Raw genomic sequence first — 25493 nt, 5'->3', positions numbered from 1 at the left:
AGGGAAAGTGCGTGTGAGTAGGTGGAGGGACCTCATCTGCATCCATATTTCCTTAAAGCCTCTCTTGACTACCATCAAGTCCTGCTGACCCCTTCTACTAACAGCAAACTGAGCGCTGCTGTAATTGTGTTGCAAGCTTGGATTTTTCATACATTGAGAGCTGCTGAGCTGGCTTTGATCAGCGTTTTGCAAGGAGAGAGAGGTGTTGGAGGGAGATGTAGCTGGGTTGCATTTAAGTCACCAACTCACAGAGCTGCTCTGCTTAATCAACAGTGTGTTACTTGGTATTTAACCTGCTGCAGCTGATCCTTGTCTCTGCTTCCCAATAAAAACTGGTGAGCTAACCTTAATCCACAGACCTTCTATGTGTTTCCTTAGTGTATTTATTTGGAAGAAGTTTTGCAGCTTGGGTGGCTTTTGCCTCTGCAGCTGCTGCATGAACTGACCCTTGGAAGTGGAATTGTCAGTCCAAGCCAGTGAATGACTTTCTCTGTGTTGTTTGAATTGCTAATAAAATATACAGTATGCAAGAGATTGGCAAGGCTTAAAGGACAACGTGCTTCGGATTGCTGGAGGCTGTGATGGTGAATTGGGTGTGAAATGTAGTTCCAATATAATTGGAGAACAATTAATTCAGGTTTGGTTTTGTTTGCTTGTTTTTATCATTTCAGCAAGTGGCTCGATGGATTCGTGCCTGATGATATGGAGTATGAGACCTCAGATGAGAGCCTATCGCTTTGTGGGCCACAAAGACGCAGTGATGTGTGTTCAGTTTTCACCTTCTGGTCACCTGGTGGCTTCAGGCTCTAGAGACAAAACAGTGCGGTTATGGGTCCCCAGTGTGTAAGTGTCTGTTCCCTTCTGTCTCTCTTTGTGTTTTAACTATGGCTTGGGATTTCTTCTTGGTTTTTTTTAGTGATTCCCCAGCTATGAGGATCTAATAGGGATCTATTTGAAGGAAAGAACCACCATTTTATGTGGCAGTTCTGACAGAGGAGAGGTAATTTGGTCTTGAAATTGCATTGGAAACAAAACTCAAATCCTTGGCAAAGCTTAATGCCAGTGGTAACTTCCTATGCTAATATAAGAAGTCACTAATGTAACTAATCAGTGGTGAGTTGTTTGATTTTTCTTCCCCTTCCTCCCCCAGTCTCTTTTCTCCTAGCAAATCAATCCTTGGCTTCTCTGCCAGTGTTAAACAGGATGCTGAGACACAAGTTGGGGTTTAGTGATGGAGAGAGCTGTTTGTGAGCAGGGTGGAGGTTACTAGCTTGCATGTTTGTGTAGCACACAACTTTTAGGTGGCTTTAATCTTTATTTGGTCTAAAACTAGTAACTCTGTGCTCCACTGATAGTAAATTATGGTGCACTACTAAGATAAAAGATTGTTCTGGATTGTGTATTCATTTTCTTGTGAGCTTGCATATGAGTTAACAAGAATTTACTTACCCTTTAAGTGCCATAGCCATCTTAATGCATAATGATGAAGCTTCCGTTTTTGAGTAGAGGGTTTAGTGGCCTTAACTCATTAACACTTGTAAAGTCCCTGTCAACCATTGGCTAAGAGACCTCGTAACTTCTGTTGTTTCACTCGGTGGTGCATTGTTTTACCTGATACGCCTTTAGCAAGGAGCGCTTAATGGAAATACAACACAAACAGGAGTGCTGCAGAACTTCTGCCTGAAGGCTTAATCTAAGTGATGAGAAGGTTTTGCAGCCGTGATGCAGAAAAGCAGCTGCCGGTGTTTCTTCTGGTCTCTTGGCTCCCACTCGAAAACGTGGGGTTGTTTTTTCTGAATGGACAGGCATATGAAAAGGTATTGGAGGTTCCTTCGCTTTGCTGCTATCGAAGACTAAAGGATGTGTCCAGAAGCAGACCTGATGATTGTGGTGGCAAATAAAAAGAATTTTAAAACAAACAAACGAACCAAATAAAACCACACAAAAACATCCCCCAACTTAGAAATAAACACGTTGCTTCAGGAACCTGGGAAAGCATTTCTAGTTCTTTATTTCTGATGAGTTATTCTAGTTATAATTACCCACTGGAAACGTTATTTGATGATCTATTAAACTGTAAGTAATCACTGCCATAGAACTGATAGGTTCTGGAAGTGACTCTTTAAAATCTGTGATAAAAGTGCTTTCAAATATCTCCAGTTATAGTGAAATAGAACTAAAATTTGCACATTGTAATTTCAATTATAATTATTTCAGTTTAACTAAACTTTCCTGGAGAAAATAATCACAATGACATGTTAGCATGTATATTGTTAAAAGGCATGAGGTAGATTATAATTAGAATTTAACCATGCTGCTCATCAGTTTCCTGTAAAGAGAATAAACGTCATGTAGCTGTCTGCAGAGCTGTGCTGCTAGCACAGAATGCTGAAAACAAATTACAGTGCACACTTGTTAGATTTCTCAGGAGCTAACCTAGAAACTCTAAGGAAGGACTGAGGTGTGATGGGCAAACTGAACTTAAATGATGCATTGAGTGATTCTGTCTTGGTTGCTTAGTGGTCTAAGCTGTACCTGGGATTGTCATATCAGAAGAGGGCTGGTGTGGAAAAAGAGTTGTTATTGTCATGCCAGTTGTGGATATCTTGACGCATGGCTCTTTTAATCTGTTTATTTAGTATTCTTTGTCAATTTACCTTCTCTAGATAGAATAACACAGAAAAAGCATTGAGATTTAATCAGGTTTGAGACCTTCAGTTCGTCAGTTCTGCACGGTCATTAAAAGGGAAGGGAGAAGCTGCCCCGTAGTCTGTGGGCCAGGACTTCATTTCCAAGGAATCTGAAAACTTGCAGTCCCTTTCAGGGGTGATGTTACAGAAGGAGTTAATGCTACCCTGGCATGTGGTTTTCTGTCCTTAAGATTTGTTTTTTGTAAGCCATTCTGACAGAATTTTGTAATTTCATGTTTCTGCATGAATTTTTATGGGACTTGGGGATATTCTGTAGTTTTGGACAGGAAAAAATACCAAACAACTTTTCCTGATAAGTAACCTTTGCTGTTCCTTGCCTTCTGGCAGATAAAGAATTAAACAAAACTAGGCAGGTCTGACCTTTTCTGAGGAGGGAGGGAATATTCCTGGAAGGTACGTAGTATTTTGACTTTTTTGGCCTTTACAGTTTTAGTCGTCCTCAGCCTCAGTAGAAAGCCTGTGAAATCCTAATGGAGAGGGGAGCAAAGCACTGTGTCTTTCTGTTCTCATCTGTCTGTGAATGTGAAGGTCCTGGTAGTACAGTACGTGCTGGAGATGAATTTTGGACCAAGAGTCCCATGTACCTGGTGGATCCCTAAATATGTTGTGCCTTGCATTTATTTGGAAGTGATGGCTAAAGAACAATCACAATACCTTGTCTTTTGTCTTGCCTGGCTGAGTTAGTGTACCTTGCTCAAAGTGGTACATCAGGTATGCTGAATTCAGTTGTGTTATTTCTCGTGTGATGCTGCATCGGAAGCGTTCGGCTGGAGTATGGGCCGTGACAGGAATAGTTGTGAGGCAGCTGCCTGCTTGGCTCCAGCTATAGGAGCTGTGAAAACACTCACCTTGCAGCAGAGGACCTGGTAACATTACAGAATCTCAGCATCTTCTTGTGTCTGGATGTTTCCATAAATGTTGTTTACATGGTTGCACAAATCAACAGTACCGGTTTTGCCCCTTTATAGGAAACATGCGTTGTTTCCTGTTGGATTGGGCTCCGGTATTGAACTGGACCAACTGGTAGCAGTAATGTATTCTGTGAAGTTCATGAAGCATGAGATGGTTTGGGGTCAATCAACATTTTCTTCCTAATGTAAGCACATGCAGTTCCCATCGAAATGATGGTTACTAGTGCTGCTCAGCATACAGAAGCTTCATGTTTTCAGGTACATAATGTGTTTGCTGTCCTATTGTGCAGTTTTAAAGTATCCTTTCCTTTTGTATAGCAAAGGAGAATCCACCGTTTTCAAGGCTCATACAGCAACTGTAAGAAGTGTTCATTTCTCCAGCGATGGCCAGTCTTTAGTTACAGCTTCGGATGACAAAACAGTCAAAGTGTGGACAGTTCACAGGCAGAAGTTTCTATTCTCACTTAGTCAACACATAAACTGGGTTCGCTGTGCCAGGTAAGTACAACTTCCTGACAAATACAAATGAGGATTTATCCCTTAGAGCAGAGACTGAGTGTCTCTGTCTTTTTGTACCATGACTTCTGTTCAGGATGATTCAGGTGTGTCTGGTGACTGGAACATAGTGCTAACCTGCAGAAAGATCCCTTCGGACAAGAGTTGTGTACCCACCTTGTGTTTCTTCAGTGCTTTGTCAAGCAGAGACTTAACCGCTTACTCATTTGTTCTATGTTTTGCTTTTGCCTGGTATGGAGACTTCTGCATCTTGAAGTCGCTAACAGTATAAAATGAGAGGTTTATATTGTTATTTCAGCTTAGTTACTTCTAGACTTGTTATGTCTCTAATTAAAAATGATCACCTGTGCTCCTGCCAAAATGCTGAAAGTGCTGCCGTAATAAAAACATTATTCCCTGATAACTGTCTCAGATTTGGTTTTCAGTTGTCCACTGCAGTTTTTCTGAGAAGTTTTTATGTATAGATGTATCTAGGATAGAGCCACAGTTTCTCTGCAGGTGAAGAGTTCATTTGAACATGGTGGTGGCAGTGGCTGGTGGTACTGTAGATGCCCACAGTAAAGCAGAAAGAATATTTTTCCATATGTATGATGATGTTCTCCAGTTAGCGACTCAAGTCCTGACCCTGTCAAGTGTGTTTCTCTGAAGAGAGATACTGATCTCTGTCTTATGTGTGAAATTTTGAGATAGGAGCTTATTACATTCTTCCAAGGTACTTGCATGATGAAACTCCTGCTGCTGCAGCTGTTATCTTGGGAGTAATTCTGTTGCTCTGAACGCTTATGGCAAGGTAAGAATTGTTGCCAATCAGGGTAGAGAAATAACTTGAGATACGCTTAAATTGAAATGAGTAGGACAGGAGATCTGAAATCAGACTCGACTCCTGAGGATTATTTTATGTGCTTGTGGAATCAGGGATAGTTTGAGGACTTAGGGCTTGCGTTTTACTCTTCCCTCAGCTGTAGTCTCATGGACGGCAGTGTGAAGAGCGAGGTGTTTGCCAATATACCTTGACAGCTGGCCAAATCCAGTTGACCTGTGCGCTCCTTGTTTGCTGGCATTTCTTAACTGCTGTAACTCTTCTCTTAGATTCTCTCCTGATGGACGATTGATCGTGTCAGCCAGTGACGATAAAACCGTCAAACTGTGGGATAAAACCAGCAGGGAATGTATACACTCCTTCTGTGAGCACGGGGGGTAAGTACCTGGTGGTGCATGAGTACCAGCCTTGTGATTTGTGAAATGGGGATTCCTGATGAGTATACACCTGGTTTTGTGACTGCAGTCAAAGCTCCTTGTCCTAGCAGTCATTTCTACCTCTTAAAACAATCATTAGCACCTATTGCAAAAGCAGCCAGCAGAGGATGAGATGCAAAATGAGCTTCCAGAATTGTTTTGACATTTTTATGACTTCTCCAGATTGCAACCTCGAGGGTTATATTTCAATAACTGTCCAACATGTCAAGCCTTAGTTTCTTTATGCTTATTTATGTTTGGAGATGCTCGAATTCTTTATTTCTTCTTCTAGCTACGTTAAGCTTTTTTAAAACTTTGCTCCGAGTTGAAGTAAATTAAAAGAGCACAAGTATAGTGGCAGGTTGGTACTTCGATATTTTGGTTCGTCCTCAGATTTTTTAATAATGTTATGCCAAAAAAACACTTTGTATTCAAAAAAACATTTGTTGAATTGGCATCTTCTTCATGGAGAATATTGAGCCACAGCGAAAGTCAATTTGTTCAAAAGCACAAGGCAAGTCCTTAGAGAACAGAGACTGGAACCTTCCTAATTTCTTGCTGCATTGAATATTTAAGTACAGAGTTGTGTTCTTTCTAGGTAATATTCAATGATATTAAGACAAATTCAGATAGTATTATTTTTTCCAGTGCTTTTAAGAATATAGCTTGTCCAAACAACCTATTGAAATACCTCAGCTTCTTCAGCATTTGTTCCAAGAATACTCAAAGGAGAATTAATTTTACCCAATTTCTTGTGTCGATTGGGTGAGGAGTTACAAGATGCTCTTCACTAAAGGTTTTACTGTGCTTGTGTGTTCAAAATAAAAATTCACTGCATACAGGTCCAGAGAGGACTTTGGTCTCAGCCTTGCTGCCTTCCAAGTAGCAACATAGAATTTCAGGCACAAATTCAGTAAGCTCCATCTTAAAATTAGTTAAGTGAAGAAAAATATCTGTTAAGTCTTGTACACATCAGTCTAGAAATCGTGTTATTAAAATAGAAGACATATATTATGCAAACATTAAACGAACACTTGAAAATATTGTTGTGACAGTCGGATCCATCAGCTTTCAGGAGGCTTGTGGCTCCTACACCTATAAAGCAAAACCTTGAAGATGGGACGTTTAGGTATAATCCTGCAGTCTACTTAGGGTTATAAGCAAAGTCTTAAGAGAAATTCAGCAATACAAATTTTCAGGTTATCTCCTCCTTTCTGTAATGTTCAATACATCATGATGTAGCTTCCCTTCTTGAAATGACCTTGTTGATCTTTAGCAAAAGTGGAATGTAAACAGCTGAATTTAACTGCAATTTACAGGTTTGTGAATCATGTGGATTTTCATCCCAGTGGTACCTGCATTGCTGCGGCTGGTACAGATAACACAGTGAAGGTGTGGGACATTAGGATGAATAGACTTCTTCAACATTATCAAGGCAAGTTAAGACCTTAAAGTCAGAACTTTCCCCTTATTGATATGAATTGCTCTGAAGTCCAGGGATTGTTTCTCCATCACCTGCTGCTTTTCCAGAAAGGCACTGCCAGTGGAAGCCTTTCTTTCAGCAAACATCGTGCTTTTCTTTGTGTTGGCTCCATGACTGGTTCTCATACATTGATGAGAAATACCCCTCTTCTAATTTCTCCTTCTCTGCCCATCATCAAAAAAGTTGAAAAACCAGAACGGAAACTGTCCCGTGTTGCAGGTGTGCATGGGTGTTCGCTGTGATGCCACCTGGCTCCCGTTAACTGTTCTTGAGGAAATGTGCAGTAAAAAGGACATGGCCTTTTCCTCTGAGTGAACCTGAGGAGGACTCATTCATTCCAGCAAAGCAAAAGGCTGAGTTTGTCACGAGAAAATTAGGAAAAGTTAGCAAAAAAGGAAAAGCAAAACCAACTAATTGTAGCTCTGTACCACGATCCTTGTTTGCAGTTGCTTCTCCAGTACCTCCTTTGGTGTTCAGCTTCCAGAATTAGCTTTAACCTTGGTATGACTTGTCCAGGTTGGCTTGTCCTTGGACTAACTAGCTTTTAGGAGTCTACATGTAGTTTTTAATTTTGGGTTTTGGGGTTTTTTTTACCATTGCCTTCAAAATGGCATCTTCTCCCATTACCTGTTCTTGTCTAACTGGTTAGTACTGCCATTTGGTAGAACTGGATGGGAAAAGGGTCTTTTCCCATATCTACAACTTCTTTGAGCTTGACCATACTGTTTTGTGCATGCAAGTTGCCTGAGCCTAAATGTGGCTTTTCTTTACTATTAATGATTTTTAGGGCTGTCACAGTATTTTGTAAGTTCATATGTTCTCAAGCACCATTTTCAGTACAGATAGCTTATTAAATGTAATTTTATTAGCTTTTCATGAAGATGACTTCTGGTGTGCTAGTAAAGCAGATCACAGATACAGGGCTGGAGCTCGGTGTAGTGTTCTTCCTGCCATCCACATCAGCTACTGTCAGCTTCTGCTGCAGCAGCCTCACAGCTGACTGCCAGGCAGCAAAGGCTGAGTAGTAAAATAGCTTGCATTCGATTCCTGCTAGCTTTGCAAGTTAAGACACAAAAATTGAGTTCCAATTTGAAACTGAAATTGAGCTGTTGGTCCTCCTGGCTTTGTGTTTTATAATTGTTTTCTGAAGTGCTTTTGACTGTGTATCCCTTTACTCACAAGGCAAGGAAGGAGTTTGCAGGCTCTCAGTACAGGTTCTCTAGTTTCCCTTGATAGAGAGAGGCTGAAAAAGCGTAGTGATGTTTAAGGAGCAGAGTTTGTCTTCCTTCACAGCAACCTGTGAAACACTACACCTCTGCTGGTAGGGAAGAGCAATGGGAGTTACTCATCTCAAAGCAAATGCAAAGAAGCTCTTAAGATTGAATGTCCTTTGGGTTCTGTAAAGAAGTAAATAAAATCTCCCCAGAAAGAGGTTGTTGTGGAGTAGAAACATCTGCAAACCTTAGAATGCTTTATAATTCTGCTGTGTATAGAGGGCTGCTCTTTTGCCCTTTGCATACAGATGGAAACACCGTGATGGTCATCTGGTCTGACTGTTAAGCACTGATGGTGACACCACTATCACTGGAACAGGTTTTTTTCTTAGGTAGAAAAAACCACTGCATTTCTCATTTTTTAGCATCAGCTTCCTGCTCCTGAATTGTTTTATTCCTGGCTTCTAAACGTGGAGCAGTCTCACTGTGTAGTCAACTTGAGCACTCTTTGAACTCTTCAACTGTAAACCTGCTTGAGCTCCTTGAACTCGTATAATGTGATTTTTGTTTTAATATATTCATTTCTTCAGTTACACTTACGGACTCAATCACTTCCAGTTCTCTGACAGTTAACAAAATCTAGTGGAAGTGGTACCTTTTGAGGAATGTTGTTCCAATTCATTGATACTGAATTGGTGCAATTAAAATGATGACTACTGAAGTGTGATTCTTTATTTAATAAGAATTGTTAACTTGTGACCTGTATCAAAACTTGGAAACACCTTTCTGAAGTCTAAAATAGGTCGTGTGTTTAAATACTCAACGGTCCTTTAACCTTCTTTATCAGCTTTTCAACAGCGGCAGGATCTGCAGTGCATGTGTCCAGCCACAGTACGACTTGGCTCAAAAATCGTCTCTTCCTGCTTTGCACTTACTGCTATTGAATTGTTCAAATCTAACGCTGCTTAGGTTGGCAGCCAGGTTTATTTTTTGTGTCTTGGAGTTATGTTTTTCTCCTCTATCCCAGGATATATATCCCAGGTTATTTATCTCCTATTTCATTCTAGTCTGACACCCTTACTGTTGAAGTGATCTTTTCCTGTTATGAGTGTTATTTTTAACAGCTACTGTTACTTTATTCTTTATTTATTATATTTATTTAATTTTTATTTATTATTCATTGTGTATTAAACTTTGAACTAGAAATTGTCATAAAAGCCAAAGAATCCTAAAATTGCGCTGGTAGCTGCATGCAGTCACTTCATGCACCTGTGGCTGCAAACTGATGCATTTGTAACATCATCTGGAGGTGTCTGTAAGTCCTGATCTTCCTAGGCTTTATGTGCATGCCTGTTGGCTAAGTCGGATTTGTTTTGTGGCTCTGCCTTGTGAAGCTCCCATCTCAGTCCCACTAGAGGGCATCTCCTCCCTCAGTACCTGCTTGCGCTGCCTGGATTGCAAGGGAATCCATTTTAAAGATGGAGTTGCACTGAGGAGTTAATAGATAAGTCACTCTGCCACGGATTTTTGCAGTGCTGCTTTTGTTTACAGGATTTGTTCCAGTTGTGGCACTTACCAGTGAAAGTTAAAAGTAGAGAGCAAACTGCAAAACCTTTTACGTTTTGGTTTGTTTTTTTTTTTAGCTAAGTTTGCTCTCGTCACTTTTACTGTACAGGAGAGCAGACAGATGCTGTATCCACTCCTCTGCTTGGTGCTAACTCTTTCTGTACAACAGATCAACCCCCTACAGAAATGACCAGTGTATATTGCCTGCCTTTGACTTCCTATGCCAAGTTGCATGGGGGGCACCTCTATTGCAGGTATGTGGGAACAGCTCCAGCATTTGGTACTCTTATACAGTTCAGATAGGTCTGAATGGTGGTTTTCTGTTCATTGGGGACTGTGGCTGTGTCAAGTCCATCCTAATTTATCTTCTGAGTGCTGGTTACTAAGATGTTGCCTTCACTGAGTACGTAAAGGTAGCACTGCCAGACCTGGGACAGTTCTATTCGGTTACTCTGTAGCCTGGTGTGACTCAGTTTTAGTAGTTAACCCCCCAGTATTAGTCCCGTAACTGGCCATTATTTGTCAGGGCTTGGCTGGTGGAAAAGTAGAATCACAGAATCACCTGGATGGGGAAGGACCTTTAAGAATGAGTCTGACCAGTAGGGCTTGTAGCAGCAGGTCACTGGGAGATGCTGCCTTGTGCTGCACCAGTTTTATTGTCCACTACATGAAATAAAGTGAGGCTGCAGGATATGGTGGCAACTTTTTGGACAAGCGTTGTGAATGGTCTTGTGGGAGGTATGAGCTGCTTTGGCAGTAGAGTGATGGAGTTTTCTTTGAGCTTCTAACAGCCAAGAACTGCTTGGGCACAAAGCTGTGATGTCTTTCCATTATGAAAAGGGTTTTTTGGTGGAACTGGAAATGCTGTATTCACTATCTTGAAACTTGGAGGATGTATCATCACCTTTGTCTATTTGTGGTGTGATTCTTTCAGAACTTGCCTTAGTTGACTAAATATATTTGCTTTTATTTGAATATAGATGCTAATGGGGTGAGACTGAGGGCGATGAGAGCTGCATGATAGAAGCAGCATTCACCAACAGGAATAACTGTTTGGCAGTTTCCAGTGTTGAGTTTATGATTTCTTCTGTGTTTTTAATAGTCTGGGTCAAGAGGAGTTGTATTCTCAGCTTAAGCTGAAGTATCTGGTGTTCCTGAGAGTTTAAATAGTAGATGCATTGTTTTACAACTGAACAAGGTTATTTTCAATTCCTGCTTCAAATCCACATCTGAAAAAAACAACAAACAAAAACCCAACCTTGGTTGTATAGTGTCTTCAAAATTGTATTTTGAAGTTGTTGGTTTTTTTTTTAACATGTAGTTTGGATTTTAAATGCACAGTGGACTCTCAAGGAAAGATAAACTTAGTCGAGGGGAGGATGTGTATATTAGTAGCAGTAGATTCGAGATACAAGAACATTTGGAGGGCACATAGCATAATGAGGAATAACTGGATAGCTAAAACCCACTTTGAGCGTAGTCTTAATATCCTGTCAGGTCGCAGCAGCTCAGCAAGCTGTGCATATGTAAAGTACTGCATGTTCTCATGAATACATACGTTCAATGGTCTGTTTTGCAGAAGTTTGGGGAATGGAAAAAAGCCCTACATTGGGTAGATGTTCAGTGTTACAGTGAACTCACGTGGAGTTTGACTTTTTTTGTAGAGCATTTTCTTTAGCTCTTTTTAAAATAATTCATCTTTGTGCAGGAAGGATTTACACTCTTGGTAGTTTGTCTGTTCATACTTGTTTTACGTTTTTGGTGAGACAGATTTGATGTCTGAGGAAATAATGCTTATGCTGCACCGTTTCCAAGTTGCTGGTTCTTCTTTCCTGGTTCCTTTTAAACCCAGTCTTGGTCAGAGTGATGGCAAACCAGAAGAACCTGTGCAATGCCAACTCTGAGCTTCTTTCTCCTCGTAATTTCAGTCTTCTCCTGTGCTAGTACATAGATTTTAGTCTAGAACGACCTGAGAGTGAGAGCAGTAGCTCCGTGGTAGTAAAATATGCCAATGTCCAGCTCTCTCACAGAATCATAGATCTCACTTGTGCGTATAGTTGCATTTTGAGGCTGTGCTGGAAGCTTTTATAGCCTTAAACTCCCAGAATAATTGGCAAAGCTTCCTTTTTCCTTTCAGTAAAGTAGTGCCTGTTTTTACAAGAATTGAATGCTGCCCTTGTTCTCCAATGCTTAGAAGAGCTTTTGTGGAACGTTTCCCCCATGATAACTTTTCCTGTTCAACTTCATAACAGAAAATGGGAATGTGCTTGTATTTTATTCTTTTGCCTTGGGTTTAAGTAAACTGGTCTTGGTGATTATTATGTACGTTTTTTCCATCCTTAGTGCACAGTGCTGTGGTAAACAGTCTTTCCTTTCACCCTTCTGGAAATTATCTGGTTACTGCTTCCAACGATTCAACTCTTAAAATTCTGGACTTGCTAGAAGGAAGACTTCTGTATACTCTTCATGGTCACCAGGTGAGACAAAGCCTTTTTTGCTGTAACATACAATCCCATAGAATTTGGCCAAATCGGTGCTTGAGCCTTTCATTCTTCATGGCCAACAATCTTTTGAAAACTTCCTTGCATGAAACTACCTAAGGGGCATGGTCTGGGCTGTGCCCCGGGCTGTAATCCTGGGTCTGTGGTGCACTCTCTGCCCCGCAGTTTTCCCTGTCTCCCTCTCTAGAGTGGTGCAAATAACACTTGCTGTCCTGACACAGGTGGTGTGAAGATAAATGCTATTCACCTCTCGGGAGACTTAAGGACAGTAATGGTGAATTGCAGGAAATACATTTTGGGACGTGGTTTGAGAACACGTTTCCATTTTGTTAAAGGACTGAATTAAATAATTGAAGGTGATAAATGCTGCTGGCTGCTTAAGTTTAACTGATTGGCCTATTAGTATTATGCTGCTGGATGTGTTGCTTGTAAGGTTAATTATTTGAATGCTTGGAGCTCTCTTTTTAAATGTTAAATGAAAATAGATAGACTAATTTCATTTTCCATGCTGAGTGGGGCTCAAGGGCATGAAAAAGCAGACCTGCGTTAAAGGTTCCCTTTCCAAAGGGAAAAAGAGAACAGAAATTCTTAACCCATTTGTGCCTCTGTTAAACTGGGGACTGAGTCTTACAGTATCAAAACTGGCTGGGGCACAACAGAGCCAGCAGCTGCTGAAGGTGTTGAGGTTTGTTCTGGGCAATAATGGCAGCTGCCTAAGCTGCAAAACTGGCAATGCTGGCTTCTTGTGAGTTTGTTTAGTGACTGCCCGAAAAGGTCGGACTTGTTCCATTACTTCTCTTATGCTGTGTGTTAATAACCTTTTCTCCTTTTTTGTAATATTGATGAAAAAATGGGACAACCTTATACTTAAAACTCTACTTCATGAGAAGATCTGTTGAAAACTGACCAAAGTGATCCAAGTGCTGAAAAGAATGAGGGAAAGATAATAAAAACTGGCTATCTTAATGTGTAAACCTCAACTGCATAAAACCTCCTTACTTTCAAAACTGGACTAAATGGATACCCCTGCCAGACAGGGGCTGCAAAGCTTCTAACTGTTGTCCTAATCTCGTTTTCATATTTGTCTTTTGTGTTAATTGGCCAAGCGAGTTCTCAGGAAATAGCTTCCTGGAGAAGACTCAGTGTGGAGGGCCAGTGGATCTTTGCACCTCTAATCCTTTCCTCAGAAGGGAATGTGCCTGGTGGTTGTTGAGCAGGTGGCTGAACCTGCTTTCCATTTTCCTCCCCTCTGAGCTCTGGGCTGCTCCTCGCTGACTGCAGTGGCACAAGAAAAAGAATTTAGCTTTGAATGAGTCTGAAATTTGTTATGGTGCTGGAAGTCTTCAGAATTAAACAACAGAAAGTCCCTGTAGGCTGGTGCTGTACTTAGGGCATCTATAAAACAGTTGGTTTGTGAAGCATCTGTTCAGAAGTAAACATACAGCTATATATTTTTACTCCCCCCTTCCCCACTGTTTCAGATCAGTAAGACAATGTCTGGCACTCTCTCCTAGGCATCACGAATGTTTTGACACTGGCACAGCTGAAGAGTAGTTGCCACGGTGGGATTGTACCTCCTTAGTTTGGGAACAAGTAGAAGTACAAAAGTGTCTGGTAATTCTTTCTTTAAGGGCACTGCAGAGAGGTGGCTGTGGATAGCCCTGGGCTGGCATTCCCTCTGCTCACGTGTGCTGTGTTGTTGTGGGCTGGTTCTTTTCATGTCTGATTTAACAGATACCTGCTTTTCAACTAAAAGTGTGTGACAGTCTGTACCTTCACTCACAGTAAGCAAGGCAGTGACAGCAGGCACTGCTCTTATCAGAAGCTGCTGGGGTGAGCGGCTGAGGGAGCTGGGGCTCTTTAGCTTGGAGCAGAGGACACTGAGGGGTACCCTCATTCATGGTTATAAATTTGTAAAGGGCGAGTGTCAGGAGGAAGGAGCCAGGCTCTGCTCTGTGATGTCCAATGACAGGATCAGGGGCAATGGTCCCAAGCTGGAGCACAGGAGGTTCAACCTGAACATGAGGAAAAGCTTTTTTACTGTGAGGGTGCCAGAGCATGGCCCAGGCTGCCCAGAGAGGTTGTGGAGTCTCCTTCTCTGCAGACATTCAAAACCCGCCTGGCCGTGTTCCTGTGTGCCCTGGTCTGGTGATCCTGCTCTGGCAGGGGTTGGACTGGATGAGCTTTCGAGGTCCCTTCCAACTCCTGAGATTCTGTGATTCTGGGTGGATTCCTGCACTGGTAACTTCTCTGGCCTTCTCTGCTCACAGATAAACCCAGGCTACTTAGTACTGGAGGCTTATTTCCCCCCCCACCCCACTCTTCTGACTGATTTCTGCCAGTATCTCCAAGTGGCTGAAAATGAAGTGGGTCTGAATTTTTGGTCATTAAGTAGATTTGCCTTTTTAAGTGAGGGCTATGGTTTATTCACCAAATGAACAGCCTGTTCTGAAGACATTCTTGAGTTGTGACTTTGTGTGGGTGAATACGCTGCTTGAGCCTGACTCTGTGCTCTGACAGCTGACTGCTGTGACGTTGTTCTGGGAAGGCTGCGTGCGAGTGGACATTTGAATGAAAAACAAAAGACTTAAGGTCCTGTAGGCATACTTTGATGCAACTGCTGGAGTGCCAGGAATTTGTTAGCAGCTGATTAGCTGTAGTTTACATAGGGAGGATTGCCAAGTTTACATTGCTGTCTTTAATTGTAATGTAGCTGGCCCCCTTGTAGCCGAAGGATCATTTGAGACAGGAGTTTGCAGCTTGGAGGTGACATCTTGCAGCTGCAAGATATCATTTTGTCTTGTACTGCATATTTTAGTTCTGGAGTACTTAAAGCCGTGAAGTGCTCTTGCCTAACTCCATACAGATGAGACACTGGGTTGGCATGTAGGCCCACCTCTGGTACTGAATCATCGATGAGGAACAGCATGTTTTGAGACCCCTAAGTCACCTCCAGAAAGTTGCTAGAGGACAGCAGATATGTATACAGTGCCTGTCTGCCCTTTGGAGTGGTTTTGTTAGGGTATTTCTAGCAGACTTCCTTAGTGGAACGGAAGTTCTCAGTAAATGTTTAGTAAACATCTGTATGGTTATGTTTATAAATAGGAAGACAGAAAATGCGAAGTTACGATTCTCCAAGCAACCTTGACTTGAACCATGAAGTAGCTGCATTCTACCTACCTGGGTAGTGTAAGTGCTCTCTGCTTTGCTGGCTGGCTAAGGAGCAAGGTCCTCTAAGCAGGTGCACAGGAAACAAGTTGCTGTCTGCTGCCAGCTCTACCTAGGGGGCATTAAACATCTGTGCAGGCCTCGTCCTCTGAGGGCTGTGAGGACATCTCAGGGCTGCGCACAACTGGACCAACAAATGGAGAGAAGAGTGTGTTGCAAACAACAAAGTCAAAGCAGTTGACTTTAGATTAGCATTTCTAAGTATTAAAAGGCAATAGAAGTGCTCTATTCTTCCCTTGTATTTTAACTGAAGCTTTCGGGAGTTAAAAAGCTACTGAAGATTCAATTACAAAGTGTCAGTGTAAGTCTTCCCTGTGTTAGCTGTAGCCATTAGTCCCTGGCGAAGCAAGATGAGGGAATGACAGTCTTGCTCTGTGTAGTAATATAGGAGTTTTTCAAAGCTCCGCAGACTGAGAATCTCTGTGACTTGTCAGAGGTATTGTGCATGAAAACATCCCTTGTTGTCGTTACCATCACTTTCCCCTGTGCTCCTCCTTGGTTCCCTTTCTCTCCCTTTCTGTCCTTTGTGTTATCACCCTCATTGCGCAGTTTCTAGGAATCTGCCCATTAAATCTAAAAATTTTTCTTGTCCTTACTGTTGGAGATAAGGATTCTTTCCACAGTCCCTGTTGCTTTCCACTCTGTCCCCACTTGAGGAAAATACTCAGCTCTGCCCTGCACCTCTGATTTGCCAGTGTGCAGTGGCTGCGCTGACATCTTTTCCCCTCTCCACGTAGTCTTTAAGGGTATGTGCTGTTTGTAAAAGAACAGCAAACATCCATGGCTTTCATAGCTTTTTTTTTTTCCTAGGTCTTATCTCTTTTGAAGATTGGGACTTTTCCCATCTGCTCCTTCTGCAGGATTCATGCTGCGTCCTGTCCCGGATTGTGAAACAAGTGCACATTAACTTTGTCACCTGCCTTGCCCCTTGTATTACTTCCTGCTTCTGTCATCTCTGAATTCCGTCCTGCTGAGTATCCTGCTATTGTCTTTCACCTTTTCTGATGAGACTGAACAGATCTTCAGAGCTGTGGGTTTCCTTGCTGCATGTTCATCATTGATCCTGAGATACAAGCTCAGTGTTCCTGTCTTACCAAAAGGTCTGTTAATTTGAATTGGTCTTCACTGGCCTCTCTTCACTGCTTTCTCTGCTGCTGAAACCAAGTCCTGTGTCTCTCCTCTATCACATCAGCATCTTGTCTCAGGTCCTCTGTGTTCTTTGGGAATCAGATGCATGTATCAAGTTTCTTACCTGCTCTTGCTGTTTTCCTGATTGCTTTGGTTGCTTATTCTTTACATCTTCTGCCCTCTGTCATTTCAGTGTTCATCTGTTCAAGTGTGACTTGCCCTTTTCCGCTGTGCCACCAAGCGGTTGAAAGCTCTGTGAACAGTGGCAGTGACTGCTCTGTTTGTTATTATTTCCCATGCCTGGGATCCCAGTGTGCTTGTTGCTGCCGGGTTTACTTCTCAGACCTCATCACCGTTTGTGTCTCCTTTTTGTCTTTGCACTCGTTAATCTGCTCTAGGAAAGTTTTGATTGAATGTACTGGCTTGTATCTTATCACTTCTACATCTCCTTTCGTGGCAGTGGAAGAGGAAGCTCTCCTTGTGCTAAACTATCCACATCTTCCAGCTCTTGGTGCCTCCCTTATAAGAGAAAGGCTCTTCTCTGGTATGCATTAGTTCCTCCCAGGATTTAGGAAAAAGAAAAATATCTGGCGTCCTTGACCCCACTTGCCTGTCCAGCTGCCTTCCTCTCTGCCTCTCCTTTCACTGTGCAGACTGTACATCATTAAACTACTCTCCCCTGATTCACTCCTTGACCCTCTCCAGCCTGGCTCTTGTTTCTTCTGTTATGCTGAAGCTGAAATGTTAGCTCTGAAGCTCGCAAGTCTGACCTCTCTTGACTTGAAGCAACTGTTGGTGTTGGCCCTGCTGTTCTTGAAATAGCGTGCCTTCTGTCCAACAGCAGTCCTGTGAGGGAGGAAATGGTGTCAAGAGGGCTTTCTCTGTAATTGTCCACTTATTATTTATAGATGGTACACACTTATCTGCTATCTGCACGCAGGTGTGACTGTTTGCTCCAGACATATTTCCATTTCTCAGAACTAAACTGTTGGCCTTTCTTGTAAGTATTTATTTCAGAGATACCTATTCTTAGCTCCACCTTTGAAAGCTTTTTGTTCAGGGATGCTCTTTCTGTTGTCTCTTGTCATTCCTGTGTCAGTTTTTGCTGATGCTGTTAACATCCTGCCAGTCACTCACTCAGTGCTGTAATCTCTGTCCTGGCTTTGGATCCAATCTCTCTAGGCAATGAATACACTCAAGCCATTCAGAATAGTTCTAAACACTTTTTTCTAAGGCCTTACTTACTGTTTTGTGTAAGCTGATCAACCTGTTGATTGCTAGGGCAATAAAGGCCTTGTGATCCTTAGCCTCGATCTGTAGGAAGTGGGAAAAGGAGGAGGTATAACCACTATCTCTAGGGAGTACTCTGCACATCAATTAGGTTGTGCAACATGCAGTGTCTCACCCTTCTTACCATGTGTGCAGCTGGAAGTGGAGTGTCGCCTGGTGTTTCAGCTACCATGGCATGGCTGCCTGACCCTGCCAGAGTCCTGTTCATTTGGAATGCTGCTGCAAACGACTGACTTTGATCCTGTTATCATTCCTTCTGTATGGCTTCCTTTTTTGTGTTTCCAGTTTCTTTGCCGCATCCGGTGTGTGAGTGATTTCTCATTTTCAAGGCTCCTTGGGACTCATCCCGACCCTGCCTGCTGCTCCGCTTTCACTAGAGGAGGTGAGGTGAATATGGATTAGCGGCGATGTTCTTCCCACTCAGAATTTTCAGTGAATTACTTTTTGCTTGCTTCTGTGTTTTCCCACAAACTTTCTGCAGCTCTCTCCCAGTATCACCAAAATTATTATAGTTTCAAACTCTACTTGACATGTACAAAAGCTGGGTGGTCCTCATGTTGTTGGTATGCTGAAGACTGAATGGAAATGTTCCTTACTGCTGACTGGGTGTATCTCTTGTCGTGGTTTAGGGCTGGACCGACCATTAAATCCTGGACAGACGCTCTCTATTAACGCCTCTCCTTTCCCCAGAAGGGAAGGGAAAAGAGACTGAGGGAGAGAGACTTTGCAGGTTGGAAAATAAAGCTAGCAGATTTAGTAAAACAGTAATACTAATACTACAGGATAATAATGTAGATAGGAAAATAATGGAATATATTGGGTTTGTATATATATTTGTACATACTTGTATGTAAAATTGTCCTTCCACCCTCCCCCAATGACGAATACGTCACCAGAGGCTCTGCAGAGCAGGGCACTGGAAAAGTCCCGGTCTGGACCCAGCAGCAGTGGGAGCTGATGCAGAACACATGGATCAGGGTCAGAGGCAGAGGAACCAGCAGGGTCTGCTCAGACCTCAGCCACTGCAGGATTGAGATGGACGGAAGGGTCTGAGCTGGAAGGGCTCCAAGATGGAAGAGTCAAGACCCTCGTGATCCCTCGGCTTTACACTGAGTATGACGTGTGTGGGATGGAATACCTCGTTGGTCAGTTTTGGGTCTGCTCCTCCCCGTAGGCGCAGACACGGCACCCATGGTGAGACAATGGCCTTGAGCTTATCTTCTAGCAGCACATACTGGAAAAACATGCTGCTAGTTTCAGCAAGTTCAGCCACTTAAAAGAGACTGAGCTGAAAAGTAAAATAACTAAATAGAAAATTAGTTCTATTTAGCTCAGACCAGGACAATCTCATTTTCCCGTCCCTTCCTTCTGCAGTTTACTGTTAAGCTTAAGTTTACTTATCGAAGGCAAGAAGCTGTAGGACTTTGGGGACTGGTGGTAGCAGCCTGTGTACAGCACCTAGCGCAATGAGGATGTAGAACTTGAATTTCTAAACCCCAGGGAGGGCCATTTGTATCCTGTTACAGAAACAGGAAGAAAGTGAGCCTCTAGGAAGTTGCTGCATCCCACGAGTTCTAGTGGCATGGGAGACAAGCTTAACATTCTCCCTACCGCTTGTATAGGAGAATATGCAACTGCTGCTTTTTGATGCTTTTAATGCAAACAATAAGTTTAAAGGGGGAAAAATCTGAAAGAAGATTTGAATTCTTCATTCTCCAATCGTGTACCTGTCCAGGACTGCATCAGAAATCTGTTGGATCTCTGCCGTGCTTTCCTGGATCAAACGGCAGTTAGGCTGTCTCTAGTCACTGGCATGCATAGCTTTTCATTTTTGTGTTGTGGTTGTTGGCAAGCTGTTATTTGTATGTTACTCCAGCAAACCTGTTCTATCCAGGGAGAGTGTGTTGTGTATGCAGCAAGAATACTTTTCACTTCATTTATGTCAGCAGATCTGTAGAGGATGTTGTGTCTATAAACTTGTTTGTTCCCTTTCTTTCAGTTTATAAAGGCACATTCAGTCTTTGATATCAGTTTCTATTTTGGGAGGAATATGTTCTGTTGAACTTCCTTTTCTTTTCTTTCCTTTTTTTTCAGGATGCCGTGACTCTGGCGTCAGTTCATTGCCTGTTTGGATGTGATTTGTGTTGTGCTAAAATTTGTCTAAATACATGGAACTATTTAGACTGACAGAAATAATTTTGGGAAACACTGCTCCTCTCCGGTATTCCACGCTTGTGCTTGTTCCTGAACATTTTGTCTTAAGCAATGTCTCAAACACTTTTCCCCACTCTCCCAGCCCTGACTGGTTTATTACAGACAGAGAACAGCTTCTGTACCCTCAGCTCTGTTACCTTTGAGCAGTGTTCACCACTGTGCAGTTTCCTGGTGATGTTCTTGTTTCTGCCCTTTCTTTTTGCTCATTTCTCTCTTGCATTTTTTGGTTTTTTAGAGAGTCTCTGTCCTGACAGGGTGGTCGGGGAGCTGCGCTGCTTGGGAAGGCGGGCGGGAGTGGAAGGCAGAAGCACGTTTTATCTCGGATGGTTGGTGGTGCCGTCTTTGGTTTGAAGTACGTGTGCTGTTTAACGCTGTGTTAGTTGAACAAGCTCAGTCACACTGATGACTGCACATGCGTTTTGAAATTGCTGCTAGATCAATTCTGGCAAGATCTCTCGAGTAAGATGTTCGTGTTAGAAGGCCTCAAAACCTTTTGAAATCGCTGCAGGTGAAATGATGATATGGAAATGCCTTAGTGTGTTTTAAAGAAGCTAAAATTTTTCACGCTGGGAGTGACTACATCAAGACTCCGGTTTTGCTGGCATAACCTTGTGCCAGCACATGGAAAACTGCGCAGGACTGTGTGACATAAGGTTGCAGTGAGAGTTGGTCTTCATCCTAAATGCAGTTTTTGGGTATTTGTCTACTTTCCGGATTTATAATGATGAGTTCACTCTTACAAAGCAGGAGAAGGGAAACCAGAAACAAACTGGGTGTGAGATTTCCACGTGTGATGCCCATTGGGAAGATGTAAGCTCTTAACAGTGTAGTCCGTCCTTGCAACTTCATACGCAGTGGGAGAGGCTTCTTTCTTGGCTTCTGAGACAGATGATCTTACTTGAAAGAGGATAGCTGTACTTCTGTCAGGAGGTGTATGTTTGTGAGGTGGGGTTTTCTGGTGGTGGTGGTGGTTTCTTTCAGCCTGTCGCTAGTTCAGCTGGCTTTTCCAGCAGACTCGGCCATCGGCTGTGTCTGCAGACGCTCATCCCTGCCTCTGTCCATTCCAGCTCAGGCTTAGTGCAGCCTGCAAAATAATTTGTTCAGTAGCTGACACAAAACGTCACTCTTTGGGTCCTCAGCTGTGTATTCTAAGCAGAACAGTTTGTCTGTTGTGCTTGGGCTCAAACACACGTAATGCTTTCCTAGCTCTGTTTAACTGCCTCTCGGAGTGCCTCTCTCATCTTTCCCGTGTATGTCCTCCTGTGTGCCTTTTGAAAGGCTGAAAACGTATTAAAATAGAGTGAAATACGTGCTTCTGCTCAAGCAGTGCTTTAGCACTCAGCACCATTTAATGTCACTCAGAACTGACTGTTGTTTTAAGAGCAAGGCTTCTTCAAAATGCAGGTGCCTGTACTGTACAATGGTGATTCTGGATGCATTAACTCTGGCATCTCTTCTTAGCTCTGTTTAACTGCCTCTCGGAGTGCCTCTCTCATCTTTCCCATGTGTGTCGTCCTGTGTGCCTTTTGAAAGGCTGAAAACGTATTAAAATAGAGTGAAATACGTGCTTCTGCTCAAGCAGTGCTTTAGCACTGAGCACCATTTAATGTCACTCAGAACTGACTGTTGTTTTAAGAGCAAGGCTTCTTCAAAAAGCAGATGCCTGTGCTGTACGATGGGTGGATCTCTTCTGTAAAACCATGAAGAGAAAAGCAGTTTAAGCCAACCTTCTATTCTTCAGTTGAAAACCTGACAACTAACACCATCCTGCATAGGTGATTAGGCTGTAGCTTAAAAATGGCAAACAGCGGTGGTGTAAGGAGTGCCTCCCTCTGCTTGCATTCTCCTGTGCTGCCTCTGGTGCCTGTTTGGTTTGGAGCCTCTGTCGCTGCTTGGCTGTATGCTCCATGCATAAGGGGATGTGAAGCAGTGATTCAGGTTTGTTTCTGATGCCTTTGGATGTCACCCCTGTGTTGACTTTGTCCTGCTGGTTGGTGTCCAAAGAGAATAAGTACCCCCTGCAAGCCTCTAGGTAGTACTGCAGCATACAGTAGCAGTACAGTACATGCTGCTGACGCTGCTCTGTCTGCCTGTGACCTGTTCTTTTCACCAGTGCCCCTCAGGTAACCTTGTCTTTTCCTCCCGTGCTGGAAACTTTGCGGGCTTCTTGACTAGCAAGTCTCAAATAAAATGAATAATTGGATTCTACTCTGGACATTCAATGTTATGCATTCAGTTACTCTGCTTGTACAGATGAATTGACTTGAAATGCTTCTAACCTTGGCCAAATTAATTGATGCAAATTGCTTGTTTTGGCTGATAGCTGCTCAAGCATGTTTTGCAGTTCTGTTAAGTACGCAAGAGCTTTAAGCTTTGGGTCTCCTGCAGTGAGCAGTTTGTATGGAATATCTTGGAAATATATAGGAGAGTAAGTGGTGACTGTAAAAAAAAAAACGAACAAAAAAAGACCCTAAAACCAAACTTACTCACTCACTGCCCCCATCTTTTCCTTTGTGATAGAACTGTTTCTTTCACTTCCTGCCTGTAGCCCTGTTTGCTGTTTTCATCATGAGTCGCGTGTTTTATGCTGTCCCTTAGTGACGTATTTTCACAGAAAGGCTATTGGGAAAGCATGTGGAGAGAAGATGAAATTTGCTGTCTTGTGGTGTCAGTGTCTTGAAGACTCTGGGCAATGTTTGAAGTTCTGGCCCCTGGAGTTCCACGATTCTGTGAAAATCTTGACTTTGTGCGTTTTCCTTGCGTGGTTCCAGAATTCGTGGTGTGAGGATGAGCTTGGAAAATGTCGATTCTGAGGGCTTGGCAACTGAAGCCTGAAAGGTGGATTCATCACTCCTCAAATTTATTGTAGAAAACTTTTTTATGGGACGTGGTTTATGATTTGTGAATGCTGAGAGTTTTCAACGGTGGGGGTATTTTACGTCTAACAATCTTTCTCGGTGTGCCTTTTGATGATGCTCTGTATATCTGTGTGTTTAAACCTCCTTTTCTGCTTCACACCCTTCAGCCAGGTGGCTAATTGAACTCAACAGTTTCACTGCTTTCAATAAATGAACAGGAGTCTTAGAAATTTCTAATTCTAAAGGGAAGACAGAATGATTGAGAGGGAACAAGGAAAAGCCTGAAGCTGTAAAACTTGGTTTGTTCCTGTCTCTATTGCCATGGATATTGAAAAGTGGGTGTCTTAAACTGAGGCAAAAATGTGGGAAATGGTTAAGGAAACACCAGTGAGCTTAGCACGTTAATTGTAGCTCACTTACCTGACAGAGAAGAGCTTTTTAAATTTTGCCTTTAGATTGCTGATGTCAAATGATAAATTCTTTGTGAAGTTCTAATGAATGGAGCTTTATAACACTTCTTCTTTTCTATTTTTTTAAACCTATGTTTGAAATCTGTTGGCAGGGCCCAGCTACCTGCGTGGCATTTTCAAGAGCTGGAGAGTTATTTGCCTCTGGAGGTTCTGATGAACAGGTATTTGGTTTCATTTGATAGTTTTATGCCTTGTTGTTACTGTTTTCTTGGCCTCTTACTGTATTCAAAGAGAAAACAAATACGAAAAATAATGAGAGATATTAAAGGTAGACTTTTCTTACTGAGGAAGCACTTCAGCTGGGTTATCTGGGAATGGGTGTGTACATTAGAAGAAATATTACCCTATAGACAGCGCTTGTTACAGGCCTTTGAGGCATCTGCTGCTGGGGCATAAGTTAGATGGGTGTACGAATGTCTGTAATGATACCTTGACTGTCACAGGTTTATGCTGGTAGATCGTCTCCTGACCTGCCACTGCCCAGTTCTGAGTCACCGGTGTAAGAAGAACGAGGCGAGCAGGCAGGGGTCTGACACTTCAGTTCAAAGCAGTGGTCTGAGCACGTATCCATTTTTCTGTCATTGGTTTTCGCCAAGCATTGCTCTTAATCCCCACGTTAGACTACATGGCAGTGCCCGTCGTTGTACTGGCACCCTTGCTAGCTGTGAAGAGGCAGTCTATACAATAAAGAGCATTGCTGGTTTTCGGTTACACGATGGAATGGCCTCACTGGTTAACTGTGCAGCTACCCAAAAAATCCTTTTATTTCAGGGGAAGCAGGGATGAAAACTTGTAAGTAAAGAATGAACGCTTACGTTTCTGATAACCACAATGAGCTGCCTTTCAGACATCTGAAATAGTTAGTATGTTGAAGTGGTTTATGTCAAAGACTTATTTTCTGAAATAAACACTGCATTATGGAAGGAAGAAGCCTGTAATTGGGATTTAAGTTTGATACTTAGCTGACAGCGTAGATGAAGATTTCTAAGGCTAGTCTTGGAGTACTAACTCTCTTTTTCCTATGAATGAATCTTATGGTGAGCCAACCTTACGCTGTTTGGGGTGTGACTGATAACTGCTGTAATGCTAAGCATGATATTTTTATGTCTTTGTGGGTTTAATGGTATATTCTGCATGTTGCTCTGAAGACATTTTTGTAACTCTGGTTTAATTATGTTCCTGACCCAAAGAATGTTGGAAGACCTAGGTCACTTACCCATTGAGAACTCAGCTATGCTATGTGTGTATTAAGTTGCATATTTACAAATAGCATTCTTAATTGAATTGATGGCAAAGCTTGCTTAGGTGAGCTTTGGTGTGCATCTGCTTCCTTTTCTCTGATGTGTTGATAAAATTGACCTTTAAACAAATGTAGATGGAAAATTTTAATAGAGATAGCTTAACCACTTGCCTTTCTTCCGCAGGTGATGGTGTGGAAGACTAACTTCGATGCAGCAGATTATGGTGATGTGCTGAAAACACAAAAGTCTGGGGCTAGTGTGGATGGGACCCATCACACTCTGGTAGGTCAGCATACGGAAATCACATCAGTTCCTTTTCACTACACTTTCTGCAACTTGAAAGCGTGTGGCTCTTTCAGGTAGTTGAACTATAGAGCCATTTTTCCTTGGTATTTATTTGAGCTGCAGGATGTCTGCTTTTAAGTGATCTCATGTTTGTCTTGTTTAACTGTACTTGCTTAATAGGAAAATTATATATAATGATTTTTAAAAGGGAAATAGACTTAGTGCATTTATTTTTTTTCCTTTTTTATTAACAACCTGTGTTTAAGAATGTGTGGTAGGCTTGGATGATAGTCTGTAAAAAAAGCGCAGATGTGAGTAACAGCTGAAGTCAGTTTTGCTAGCTGACGTGAACCCTTTGGGCTGGTGTCAGTCCTGAAAACAGATGATGTTCACAATATCTTTTCAATGACATTCAGCAAAGACAAAAAAACCCCAAACCCTCTGCATACGCTTCACACGTGAGAAATAGGTGAGGTATTGTGCGGGAGCTTCTTTCCCAAATACTTGGAGTCATCAGTTCATGTCCAATCCCTGAACCCCATGTGTTAAGAGACATCTGAGTTCTGACTGTATCTAATGCATAAATCCACCAACTGAGTAATTCCTTATGATGCACTGGTCGAAGTGTAGTACTGAACTGA

At 42.3% G+C, this 25493-nt stretch overlaps 1 protein-coding gene across 1 annotated transcript; it reads left to right on the top strand.

The window, feature by feature from the left end:
* Positions 1 to 676: 676 nt before the first annotated feature.
* On the top strand, positions 677 to 24849 carry POC1A (POC1 centriolar protein A; the record flags this gene model as incomplete). Its single annotated transcript, XM_010194022.1, has 7 exons — positions 677 to 843; positions 3941 to 4120; positions 5228 to 5335; positions 6694 to 6809; positions 11981 to 12114; positions 23419 to 23487; positions 24751 to 24849. Coding segments are annotated over exons 1-7 (867 nt in total), but the record flags the coding sequence as incomplete, so codon positions are not given.
* Positions 24850 to 25493: the final 644 nt, after the last annotated feature.

This window comes from Mesitornis unicolor, unplaced genomic scaffold (genome assembly GCF_000695765.1).
Source record: "Mesitornis unicolor isolate BGI_N332 unplaced genomic scaffold, ASM69576v1 scaffold20710, whole genome shotgun sequence".
NCBI lineage: Eukaryota > Metazoa > Chordata > Aves > Mesitornithiformes > Mesitornithidae > Mesitornis > Mesitornis unicolor.
The sequence above is the reverse complement of the archived record's forward strand: the minus strand, read 5'-3'. Positions and strand labels throughout refer to the sequence as shown.